Source organism: Pelmatolapia mariae, linkage group LG5 (assembly GCF_036321145.2).
Source record: "Pelmatolapia mariae isolate MD_Pm_ZW linkage group LG5, Pm_UMD_F_2, whole genome shotgun sequence".
NCBI classification, from domain to species: domain Eukaryota; kingdom Metazoa; phylum Chordata; class Actinopteri; order Cichliformes; family Cichlidae; genus Pelmatolapia; species Pelmatolapia mariae.
In genome coordinates, this window is record NC_086231.1 from 26,288,429 (window position 1) to 26,301,041 (window position 12,613).

The 12,613-nt window shown below is 41.1% G+C and overlaps 2 protein-coding genes and 1 non-coding gene across 3 annotated transcripts in view; all 3 read right to left on the reverse strand.

Moving 5' to 3' along the window:
* Positions 1–461: 461 nt before the first annotated feature.
* rplp0 (ribosomal protein, large, P0) lies at positions 462–2,907 on the reverse strand. Its single transcript, XM_063473134.1, has 8 exons — positions 2,861–2,907; positions 2,458–2,565; positions 2,188–2,363; positions 1,846–1,933; positions 1,360–1,506; positions 1,038–1,223; positions 820–960; positions 462–695 (listed from the first exon to the last, which is right to left on the reverse strand). Exons 2-8 carry the CDS (start codon positions 2,509–2,511, stop codon positions 525–527), a joined length of 963 nt encoding a protein of 320 aa, XP_063329204.1. The 5' UTR covers positions 2,512–2,565; positions 2,861–2,907; the 3' UTR covers positions 462–524.
* Positions 1,587–1,716, reverse strand: LOC134628279 (small nucleolar RNA SNORA63). Its single transcript, XR_010093974.1, has one exon. It is a non-coding gene; the product is annotated as a small nucleolar RNA SNORA63 (small nucleolar RNA).
* A 2,884-nt stretch (positions 2,908–5,791) lies between the features above and the next one.
* The window catches only part of LOC134627971 (paxillin-like), a 30,276-nt gene continuing 23,454 nt past the window's right edge, over positions 5,792–12,613 (reverse strand). Inside the window, exons 7-11 of the mRNA XM_063474495.1 lie at positions 11,971–12,129; positions 11,086–11,259; positions 8,889–8,970; positions 8,636–8,784; positions 5,792–8,543 (exon numbers count right to left, since the gene is read on the reverse strand). Of these exons, the coding sequence (XP_063330565.1) occupies positions 8,277–8,543; positions 8,636–8,784; positions 8,889–8,970; positions 11,086–11,259; positions 11,971–12,129 (831 nt within the window). The 3' untranslated portion in view covers positions 5,792–8,276. The remainder of the gene's footprint in view (positions 8,544–8,635; positions 8,785–8,888; positions 8,971–11,085; positions 11,260–11,970; positions 12,130–12,613) is intronic.

The window sequence follows — 12,613 nt, forward strand, 5'->3', positions numbered from 1 at the left end:
ACGCACAACATTTACACTAAGTATTAGGGGTTTCAAACTAATAAATGCGTTGGGGTTGCTATTTTCTCAATGTAACAATTCTAATATAAACATGAAACGACACATCTCAAACATTTTATTCCGAAATACGACACGCCCAAACAGGAAGTGTTGTCAGATGAGCTTCCGGTAGAAAGTCGACGTTGCGCCGGAGGCCTCCAGATATTTGGAACCGGTTGTATGACCGGTTAGGAATTAGTGCTCAATTTCTGCAGTGCGCCAATTCTGGATGTATGAGCTTTTACAGTTCAACTTGTCAGATGACTACATGTCTACAGTCCATTTGCTTTTGAAATGTTCCTATAAAAGGACCCACTCCCCTTGTTATATCTTTCCATTTCAACTACAAAGTGTCATTTTCAACCACAAAGACTACTACAATCTCCTTATAGTTGTACTAACAAAGAGACGACACCAGCACATGGATCTTGCATTATTTATTGAATCATGTTCTTATTAAATGTGGTTCTGTTCGCTGTATTTTATTAGTCGTCGTCGTCGTTGAACAAACCGAAGCCCATCTCGCCATCTGATTCCTCAGACTCCTCCTTGGCCTCCTCCTTAGCAGCAGCAGCAGCTGGAGCTGCGGCAGTCTCAGCAGCTGCTGCAGGTGCTGCGACAGCAAATGCAGATGGGTCAGCCAGGAAGGCTTTGACCTGTGAGGGTGAAGGATGTCATTAGTTCTCTGTTAATGCAAATCTTCACTTTCAAGTCCAAGTCAAGTATCGTGTGTTAACACTGAGAATGGCAAGAGCTGTCTGAAAAATGTAAAAACCATACTTTGTCTGCCAGGGGGAAGGAGTAGTCCGTCTCCACAGCAACAGCCAGGACTCTCTTGTAGCCATTGATGACGGAGTGGGGGACAGAAGCCAAAGTGGGGTAGCCAATCTCCAGACACACACTAGCAATATTCCTCACACCCTAAGAGGGCAAAATAACTTTTGAGAAACTGAAAATTCAGATACAACTCATGCCAAATTATTTCAGCCAATTCTCACCTCCAGGAACCTGGCATGTAGAGAAGCCTCTGTGATGTCGAGCACCTCTGGGCTGTAAACACTGCCATTGTCATAAACCTGCTGGATGATGAGTCCATAGGAGAACGGAGAGATGTTCAGCATGTTTAGCAGTGTGGCCTCGCTGGCACCAACCTTGTCTCCAGTCTTGATCAGACCGACATCGCTCTGGCGGACAAAGACATACAGAGTGATTAGTGGATGCAGAGATTTTCAAATCTTACCCTTTTAAAGTACACATTAGCATTGTGAGAAATACCTGTGTGTAAAACAGTTTCTTCAACAGTATAATTATCAAACTCACCAAGATTTCAATGGTTCCCCTGGAGATTTTGGTGGTGATACCCAGAGCCTGGAAGAAAGAGGTCTTCTCAGGACCAAGACCAGTATTCTGGGCCGGCACTGTCACATCACAAGGGGCGATGGCTCCAGCACGGGCAGCTGCAGGTACCTGGGATACAAGAGAGGGTAACCCTTAATAGACCACTCTGTTAGAACCAAATCTTTAAGATCTTAACTACTCAGGTTATGGTGTCTGAAACCTTACGTCCCTGGCAGCCAAAAGATGCAGGCAGACAGGTATAGCGAGGAAACAATTTATTGTTTGCAGGGGGAACGACAATGCAGTACTGCAAAAGCTGCATTGTAACTTATCCTGCACTTTGACAAGATCTAAATTATCAATAAGCTTTTTTTTATTAAAGGGAAAAAAGTGGTGCACAACATTGACTTTAAAAGATTATGCTTGCTCCAACAATTAAGTGTCAATTTTCTTCTCTAGGGCTCTCACCTTGTTGGCCAGCAGCAGGTCTCTGATCTCAGTCAGATCCTCCTTCGTGAAGACAAAGCCCACATTACCTTTAATGTGGGGCAGGAGCCTGTGAAATCACAGCATAAACTTAAATTACACAAGCAGATTATCATTTCTACCAACATGAGCAGTTATCAGATGTCTGAGACCTTGCGTCCCTGGCTGTCCGAGGGGTGTAGACAGACAGGGATAGCTGGAAACAGGTTAATTTTAGCAGGGGGAACGACAATACAGCACGACACAAGCTGCACCGTAACTAACCTGCTACACAGAAACTGATAATTCAATGTATTATAAAACAAAGGTTGCCAGTAAACTCACTTCTCCAGTGCAGGATTGTTCTCCAGATGGCCACGGATGGCTTTGCGCATCATGGTGTTTTTACCCATCAGCACCACAGCCTTCCCACGCAGGGACAGACGGATGGTCTGCATCTGCTTGGAGCCCACATTGTCTGCTCCCACGATGAAGCATTTTGGATAGTCATCCAAAAGTTGCTGTAAATACACCACTGTGCGTCACATAAATTTCATTATGGTGTCCACGCTATAGAAACAAAGACCTAGTGCATTTATGTTAAAAGGTACTCACGATGATTTTCAAAAAATAGTTGGACTTCCACGTGGCCCTGTCTTCCCTGGGCATCTCTGCAGTGCTTCCAAGGATCGCTACACAGCTGGTTTAAAGACAAGGATGTATCTACAAATAAAGGACGAAAAACAAGGATATTAACGGTACTTTCGAAATTGGTCAGTACTTTACACTCCGGACATGTGGCCGATAGTTAAGGTTAGCCGGCTAATACTTAGCTACCCTAGCGCTCTATTAACAGGCCTCGCTTGGCTAAATGACACCTATTGAGTGTTTAAAATATACAAAATATATCCCGTTAAGTGGTTTAAATGTTTATCTCACGAATACAAAACTAATATTTGGCCTAATCCTATAAAGACCGAGTATTTCGGTTTATTAACAAGCGAGAAAAATACGTTACCTCGCAGTAGGGTCGCGTGAAAGAAAGAGGAAGAGGACGGGCGCGAGAGGGATATGTATTAAAAAAGATAACCAATCACAACTCAGCTATGGGCGTTACCTTCATAACTATTGGGTGGATTCTGTGTCAATCACTTTAAAGTCACTATTAGTACTTCCGTGGCAGTTTTCATGTAGAAAGCGTGGTTTATGGCACTCTACTTGAAGGATTTCTAGGACTGCAGAAGTGTGACGGTGTTATCGAGCCCGCTTAGACATCTGCCCGCAGAGCAAAGTGATGGCACAGAAGCCTTCGAAGCTGCCTCCTGAGGTCTGGAATAATGTCTTTGGGTATCTGTCAGCGACAGAAAAGTTAAACGTCCGGGCAACCTGCAAGTATTTCAAGACAATTGTCGATCACCGATCTCTGTGGAAAAACTGGACAGTGGTTTTGGATTTTAAAAACGGCTCATACAACAGGAAGTTCTGGGACACTCTTCGTCATAGACAAGTCTCCAGCGCAGTGATGAAGAGCACCAAAGTGAAACACTGGAAACAGCTCGCTCTGTTCCTTCCTATCCTCACTACGGTGGTAATGGACCAAAGCTCCCAGGAGTGTTTCAGCTTCTTGAAGGACTTCCCAAATATGAGACGTCTGGTTTTAAGAAGCAGTTGCTCTGATCTTTTGTTAGACATTTCCAGATTCCCATTGTTTCTTCCCGAGAAGCTGACTTACTTAAGCATGTGTGGCGTTATGTTCCCTACCACATCAGTGAGTAAATTCATTTCTGTGCTGTCCCAGTTTAAAAACCTCGAATGTCTGATCTGTCATCAAGTGGGCATCGTTGGAGAAACAATGTGGATGTTGCACTCCACACTCACGTGCCTGCCTAAACTGAAGCATCTCTCCTTGTCAGGTGTGCATATATTGTGTACCTATCGTCACAGTGATCCTAAGCCAAGTCCAGGTCCCTCAGGGGACGCTGGTGCACTGGCCTTGTCCAGTTTGGAGCTCATCGACTGCATGGATCCTTCATTGCCGGCACACGGGTTGCAGTTCCTGCCTGGCCTGAAAAGTCTGTCTGTCTTCTTCAAGCACTCACATCACGACATTCCAGAAATGTGGTCACTGTCTCCTTGTCGCCTCAAAACATGGTTGCATGACCTACCTCAGCTCTCAACCCTGATCATCGTTAAGGGCCCCCCGGTTAATAAGTACATCACCTCCATTCCAGCAACCGTGACCAGTCTCACGCTGTGCGTTGCAGGACTCACTTCAAAGGACATGGCTGCCATAGCGGTGCAGGTGCCAAATCTCCTCCACCTCCATATAGACCCCTGGCCCTCACATCTGGGATCTCACACCGCTGAAATCCCACGGCTGTTTCCAAAGCTCAAAAGTCTTAAAATCCGCCATGAACGTGTGCCGGAGCAAGATTTCTTGCAGCTTCGTCACCTGCAACATCTTAGATACTTGGAGATTCTGGACAGCACTCCACAGCTGTCTGTGCTCACTGGCAAGCTTCAAGCTCTCACCGAGTTCAGACTTCAGATCAGAATCTTTCCTTACCGGAGAGATGCACTGTCATGTCCTTGTGTTTGTCAAGTTTATTGACCTGGTGATCTGGTAACTTTTTATTTGTAGAGTGGGAACATGGAGACTTGCTCATAATCGATGTTTACTGAACTTTTTGAGGTAGTTTTATTTCACCTCAGGAGTCCAAAATGCCTTGCCATACCTTGGATTATTTAACTTATTCAGGGGAATCAACCTCTTATAAAGGTTTGAATAAACTAAAATGTTTTTAAATATTTTTTCTTTTAATTATTTTTTCAGCAGGCATGCACCTGTTTTAAGGTTGTAAGCTGAAAGGGTAGAACCAGCATAAATGTTTCCTACCAACTCTAATGATCCCTTTGATAATGTGAAATAAAAATTGTTAGACGTACACACTGTGTGCTTGTAAAATGTTGACTAAAATTTCTTCTGCATCACTCTATTTACAGTCCAACTTTAATACAGTCCTGAGATTCTGAACAATGTACATCACTATGCAAAATTTTAAACCCACCCTCATCTTTTTTTTAAAGTTACAAGGAAAATGACAATTCATTGAAACATGAAAATTCAGTTTACAAGGCTTTGTACTTTTAACAGTTTAAAAAACAACAACAACATAATGGGAGACTATCAAAACATGCTTTTATTGCATTAACACTGTTTTGGATCACTGTTATGCTGAAAATTGAAGTTGTTGCTAATCAGACACTTTCCAGATGGTACTGCATGGATCAAAACCTAGCTGTACTTTTCTGCATTCATAATTCATCAGCTTTGAAGAGAGTCCCAACACCAAATGCAGCCCCAAATCATGATAGAGCCTCCACCATGTTTTGCAGAAGGCTGTAGACACTCACTGTTGTACTTCTTTCCTTACCTCTGTTCATACTGATTATTTGAACCAAAAATGTAAAATTTGGATTTATCACTCCATCAGATCAATACTGATTTACTTGCCATTTCCCTTCTTTAAGAATGGCTTCTTGACAGTCACCCTTCCACTGACACAATTTCTGATGAGACCAGCAAGACAGTTCCTAAAGATACATTAGTTCATCTATTGAGCCAGGAGCATGAATGATTCATAGCTCGGTGTTAAGTGGCTTAGCAAACAAAAAAGAAAAAAGAAATCGTTCCTCTGAAAATGGTCAAAGGCAAGGAGTAGACTGAGAATGAGTGGAAGAAAAAAAGCCAATGGCCAAAGTCAAACTGAAAGACCTTCAGAAATCTTGGAGAAGTACTACTTTAGACAAGACTTAAAAAAAACCAAACAAACAAAAAAAAAAAATACCAGTCTGACTCCTTGAAAGCAAAATATAAAATTGAGAGTGACTCAATACTTTTGCACAGTACTAAGCACACAATGTAAAAATGACAAAACAAGGCCAGAAATAAATATTTGATATTTTATTTGCAGAAGAATCAGGACCCACATAGGCTTACGCCCCACCCACAAAGAGAAAAGATCACATGAAGGTCTCCATTTAAAAAGCAAAGTCGATTAACTGCATTAACAGTAAAAAGCTTAAATTTCTCTCATGAATTCATTGAAAGAAGCAAAAACTATAAGGCAATACCTGTAAGAAGACAAATATACATGAGCAGAATTAATTTTCTTTTTATGAGGCATTCTCATTTTAACTGAAGACTCAACCCCGTGATCGAACATCGACATTGCCCCTGCTACATCCAGTACTCTCAATCTGCTACAGGTGAACACCACAGTGTCTGCTGAATGACTCGGTACAGCAGGCTTCACCTCGGCTTGTCTGTTACAGTGTATAGTTTGGGGTTAAGATGCACCACAGCAGATGAAGCCCTCCCAGAGTTCAGCCCAAAAGGAGTCGAATCACAGGAAAAGGCTGAGAACTCCACAGTGTATAAGACCTTATTGCATTGACACATTTGGCACAAGAGATATTTTCTCAAAGTAAAAACAATCTGGATATAGATACCGTGTATTAATAGTTTTAAATTTATAGAGATTAATGTCAAAAAGAAAAAAACAATCTTTATGTGGCAAAAAAGGTACAATTCAAAAAAAGCTGCTAAAAGTCATTAAGTGAATTTCGCTAAAGGCTTGGCCCTGGCTTGGTTTCATGTTGTGATTTCTGTCCAGCTAACGCTCACATCAAACTTGTGATGTTTGATGTGAGCTTTGCAGCAATATCACTCTGACAGCAGGATCACAAATCATATAAAAACATAAAAAAAAATACTGAAGAAAATACTGACACACTGGAATCCAAGCTGGTATACGCGTGCGTGTGTGTGAAGGAATGAGACCAGGGTAAACTACTGTCAGGCTACATGTCAACAGAGCCAGCTCTTTGCATATCAGGCCGAGCCTCTGCAGCTCAAAAATATATAAATTTCCATCAAAACGGTGACAAAACACAGTTGTGTCACAGAGTCGAGCGTTTCACACGTATACAAATTTAGATTCTGATTGTAACAGCAACTGGCAGCTGGTGCTGATCAAACTCCACATATAAGAAGTTAGCATGCATTGAAATGAAAAGAACAAACACATCTTAAATCTTTACCCCGGCCTTATTAATAAGATTTAAAACAGTGATAAATGTACGTTAGTAGCAACAGCAAAATGTGGAAAATGTGTAAATGAGATTATTTTGATTAAAATTTGCTTTCATTTATTGTGTGGTAACTGGAGGTAAACAGCAGTGAAATCAGCTTTGTTTTGGCTTTTTTTTTTCTCTCATAAATTAAAAAAATATATAAAAATTCTCACAATGTCAGCCAAACTATATATACCGTCCTCACTGACCTATGTTTATTTTTGTAGTCATTCGATTTCATCTGAAAGTTGTTTACGTAAAGAACACACACACTGAGGTTGCACCAGTTCCGCAAACAGATCCAATATGATTATATTCTAATGTATATAATTAGAATATAATATATAAGTGAAATCAAATGAAATGTTTGATTTCACTTTTATTGGGAAATAATCAGGCTAGAAATGTGAGCAGAAATGTGAGTAACCTATGTTTAAACTGTGAAAACACCTGGGTTCATTTCCATAGAAAAACTGTAGAAAAAACAAGAACTCATGTCAGGAGGACCAACTTAGAAAATGCACCTGAAGATGGTCTCATCAAGAGCTGCTGTTGGCGTGTGCTGAGACTGGACGAGTATTTTAAACAAGTAAAGGAGAAATGGTTCAGTGTGTGTCTCAGTGTACATATGCGCTTCATATACATATATATGTACATACGGGGAGTTTTCATAGTTATTTTAAATGGCACCTCAATAGTTTCCAAATCTAGAAAAATACATATTTTTTTAAACACTCATTAGCCAAGCACTGTGTATTCAACTCTCCACATACATTAAAACTGCGCAACTCTCTGTGGTCCATGCAATCAAACAACTGTTACATATCTGCATTAAACTAGCCAACATAGACTCACCGCCACATGATGCAGGATGTTGCCCTGCAGCGGGGGCAGAAAATCATTTGCAAATCAGGGCTCTTATCTTGATTCTCATATGCTTACTTATGTACACACACACACACACACACACACACACAGAAGGGGAAATTAAAAAAAAAAAAAAACCTTCCCTTATCCTGTCAAGCGCAGGAGCAAAATAAAAATCTCTTTGGGCTCTGTTAAAAATCTCTTTAGTAAAAGTGTAAAAGGCCAAACCTAAGAGGTTGGGCAACCCGGAAAGTCCCTCCAGTATCAGGAGTTAATAGTCAGGAAACATTTCTCACCTTAACGCCTTCTGTCTGAAAAACCACTGACTCATAGATGCAGATAAACATACAAGTGCACATACATCCACATGTGCATTTAGACATCAAACGTGAGGACGCATGTACACACACATTGGCACACAGGCACAGAGTCTAACTGAAGAGCTTAACAAAGCAGGCGTGGCAGTAGGGCTTGTCATTTTGCTCTTTGAAGGTGCCCTTATTAAGCTGCTTGAGGCAGAAGGCGCACACAAAGTGCTCGGGGTGGAACTTCTTGCCCATGGCTGTGATGCAGCGGCCGGTGATGGGCTTCTGGCAGCCAGAGCACAGCGAGCCACGCCGCTCATGGTAGTGAGCCTCGCAGTACGGCTGGCCGTCGTGGTCAAAGAAGCTGCCATTTATAAATGGCGTGAAGCACTCCTGGAAGACAGCAGATATTTTTAATGACAAAAGTGCTCTGTGGAGAGGCTTCTCTTGATTCTAACACACTGCAGATACACCCGGTGACTCACCCTGCAGACAAAGCATTCAGGGTGCCAGAGCGAGTTAAGAGCAGAAATGTAGTTCTCAAGGATGGCACGGGCACATCCACCACATTTAGGGGCAAACATGTCAAAGTAATCCTTTCTGCAGTATGCCTTTCCATCCTTCTCATGGAAACCTAGAAGAGAAGCAAAGAATCACTGATTCACACTGCACTCTTCTTTTTATAATAATAATGAAAGCATTCTAATTCAACACATGCCAAAGACTGTGTGCTGGTACCTTCTGGTCCAAAAAAGGCTCCACACTGAGCGCAGAAGAAGTGGTCTGGATGCCAAGTCTTGTCCAAAGCAGTCACTACTTTCTGTCAACAAAAAGACAAAGTAAATGGTTAGACATTCACAATCTCTTTAAGGAAGGGGTGTCAAACATAAGGCCCAAGGGCCAGAATCAGCCCAGTGAAGACTCGTGTGCGGCCCCCTGGACGGCTTTAAAAAATGTGAAGGAGTGCATAGATTTTATCCTTTACCTGTATTTTCATAGGTTTTATAGATTATCCTATTGATAAAGATTGCTCATATCCATTGGCATTCATACTCCAAAGTAATTATTAAACAGACAAAAAAATTAAATGATAGGAAAGTTGCTGTCTAAGGTAAATTAGCAAAAACTTTATAAACTTTATATTTTATAATTACAGGACAGTCTGGGCGATTAACTAACTTTTTCTATAATTTGCACATTTTTCATGGGTTTCACTGGTCTGACCCATTTAAGATCAAAGTGGGCTATATGTGGTCTACAATGTAAAATGAGCTTGACATCCCTGCTTTAAGCCAATATAAACACACAAAGAACCAGCCGATTCTCATGGAAGTCCACAGTAAGCATGAAGGAAACGGACATCAGTAATTGAGAAGAAAGAGGACTGGCACGTTCACAGAGAGATGAGCAGGAATACGGCGACATTTAGCTCATGCTTCTCAGGCCTTCAAGCAGTTTCCAACAGCTTCAGGTGGAGGGACACCCACAGTAATCACGTAACAAAAAATCTAAACATGTTCACAACTGCATAGTTTCAGCTGAGCGACAGCTACTTGCTGTAAATCACTGTTACTAACTTCTAGGAAGTGATTCTCTGCTTTGCCACCAGGAGGCGCAATGAGGCAATCTTAAGAAATGCAATTTATCATCTCAACAAGCAGATGCAAAGATAATTAAGGATATTACAGCAGGACACAGAACTGTGTATGCAACTGAGCATCACCAAAGTGAATTAAAATTAATAAAAGAGCAACTCATGATCAAATAAAACAGCTAAAAATAAAGATGCATAACAGACGATAACCTCTCTCTCTCTCTATAGATAACACACACACACACATACATATACATATATATATATATATAAATAAATAAGTGTTCATGTCAGTGGTAGTCTCGCATATTTACAAGATAAAAAATTCTACCCCTTCACTGATAAAGTCTTCCTTTTTTTGTTTCATTAAGTTCAACCACTCTTAGAACAGAGAAGGAAGCAAGCAAGGCTGGATGAATTGCAGACGTCAAACACTATATAAGTATCAGTCAGGAAGCCTTAGAAGTGACTCATACTGGTTCACTGCTCACTGTCTGCTTCCCTTGCAGTACCCTGAGCATAATGCGTGTGCAAGTGTGAATAATGGGTGGGAAAAAAAAGGCCTCAATGGGAGTGTGTCACCGTGAAGATAACAGAAACGAAAAAAGCAAGTGTGCATCAGCGTTGTGGATGTTATTTGAGATACTTATAATCCGATACTTATAACAAAACACTGACATTGCTTGCCTAATTAAGCATCTTTAAAATACATATTTTATTATTCAGTTTTTTAACAATTAAAAAAATCACACAACACATTGCAGTTTAACAAGGAAGCAGCCCTACAATTTGGAAAGCTTTACAGACCTGCATCTCCTATCGCCTCAGTCACTGCACTAAAGCCAGCCAACAACACAACAAAAATCTAATTTCACTTTAAAATTCTCTTTCTACTGTTTTGGCAAAAGCTACTACCTACCGTGCACCTCAGTTAGATCCCAACCAGTGAACACAAAAACACTAAACCATTAACCAAGCCTATATCAAACTCAGTCAACAGCTGCTTTATGAATGGATATGAAGGAGGATGAATAGCATCTGTAACCTTAACTTGTAATGTGTTCATATGTTACAGAATAATGCATTACTTCCTACATGCACAAGGAAACTAGAAGTCACTTTGCTCCAACTGCTTCTAGGACCTTGTGCATGCATGCTATATTTATATGCCTGACTATCAGCGTAAGTGATTGAGAAAGAAAAGCACTTTCCAACACATTGTTTCCAGTAAGACCCTCATCCATTAAGTTATGAATAAATAAATATTATCTGCCCATTCTCTGTATACAACCATGTATGCGTATATGTGTGTGTGTGTGTGTTGAAGCTTGCATTACTAACATCCAGTATGGGTCCATTGCAGTAGTGGCATCGCGGTGAAAACAGGTTGTGGTAATCTTTCTCGCAGTAAGGGTGCCCATCGCGCTCAAAGAAGTTCCTAGAGCCGATCTCCTCCTGGCAGTGAGTGCACACGAAGTGCTCGGGGTGCCACGTTCTGCCCATGGCAGTCACCACCTGGTGTGGGGAGACACGGTGCATGAAAAATTAATGAGCTGCAAGGAGAAAAGACCTGGCTCAGCAGAGAAAATCTCTGCAGCAGAGCATGAGAGCAGCAAAGGGAATCCTGCAAACAGCAGCAGATGTTTGCAACTCAAAGTTTAAAAGGAATAACAACCATATTTACTTCATATTTACAATCATCTTGTTTCACATAAGTAAAAACATCTTTATAATCCTGTGAAAACATTAAGCCTCTCTAAATTCAAAGTATCGCAAAATATCATTTTTCTGGAGGAGCTGCTGCTGAAATCCAGATAAGTTAGTGAAACTAACGCGAGGAGAAGACTTCATGTACTTATATTGAGCTTAAAGCTACACTTTGGTAAAACGAAACACACATTGTATTTATTAGCCCACTTATTGGCTGTAAACTAAATGAAAGGTGGGCTATTGATAGACTAAGCAGCTTTGAGGTTAAGCAACAGCCAGAAGCAAGTGAAACATGAGCCAACACAGCACTCATTGTGCAAATAAATCTAAAGTGCAATCTTCTCTTCACCATACCATTAACAGAAAACTGCATTAATGTGTGCAAAATCCCACTGGGTATTCGTGCATAAAAATAACAGCCTGCGAGCACACGCGTCTAAAAATAGACGAGTTAAAAGTTTAGTATGTGAGCCACATTCAACACACATGTATGTTTACATGTTTCTGTGCTGTTACCTGCCCAGCAATCGGTTTCTTACAAGCACCGCAGACCCCTTTAGCCACCGTCTGGACGCCAAGTTTGTTGAGGTCAGACTGCAAGCTTCCCAGCATGTTGTCCAGCTTGTTAGCTGCTTTGGGGGCAGGAGAGGGAGAAGTCTTTCCCGGTGAATGGATCTGACAGAGATGGAAAAGCAAAGTGTTTAATTACACCATTCAGATGCTTCAATATACAACCTCAGTATAATATCAGTTAGTGTGAGTGAATCGCACCACTGCTAGAATTTGTGTTTTCATTTTTCTTGCACACTTACTGGACTTCATGTAGCTGTCTTTGTAACTGGGATTTAAACTGCACTCAGAAGAACAATTTTAAACTCGCAGTGGTGTTTTCCAGAAGTCGATATAGCATAAACATAACATTTTCTGAGAGTTTATTAATTTAAAAAGCTTCCTTTGGCTGCCCTCTTATTCACAAGGGCTCACCAAAGCAGATGGCTCGGCATATTTGATTTGGCACATTTTCACACTGGATGCCCTTCCTGATGCAGCCCCAAAGGGATTTGTGTCTCCTCCTGGCTTTGAACCAGGGACCCTTGAGGTGTGAGACTTACATGTAAACTACAAAGAAACCTAGAAACCTCCAGGAATGAAAACTCAA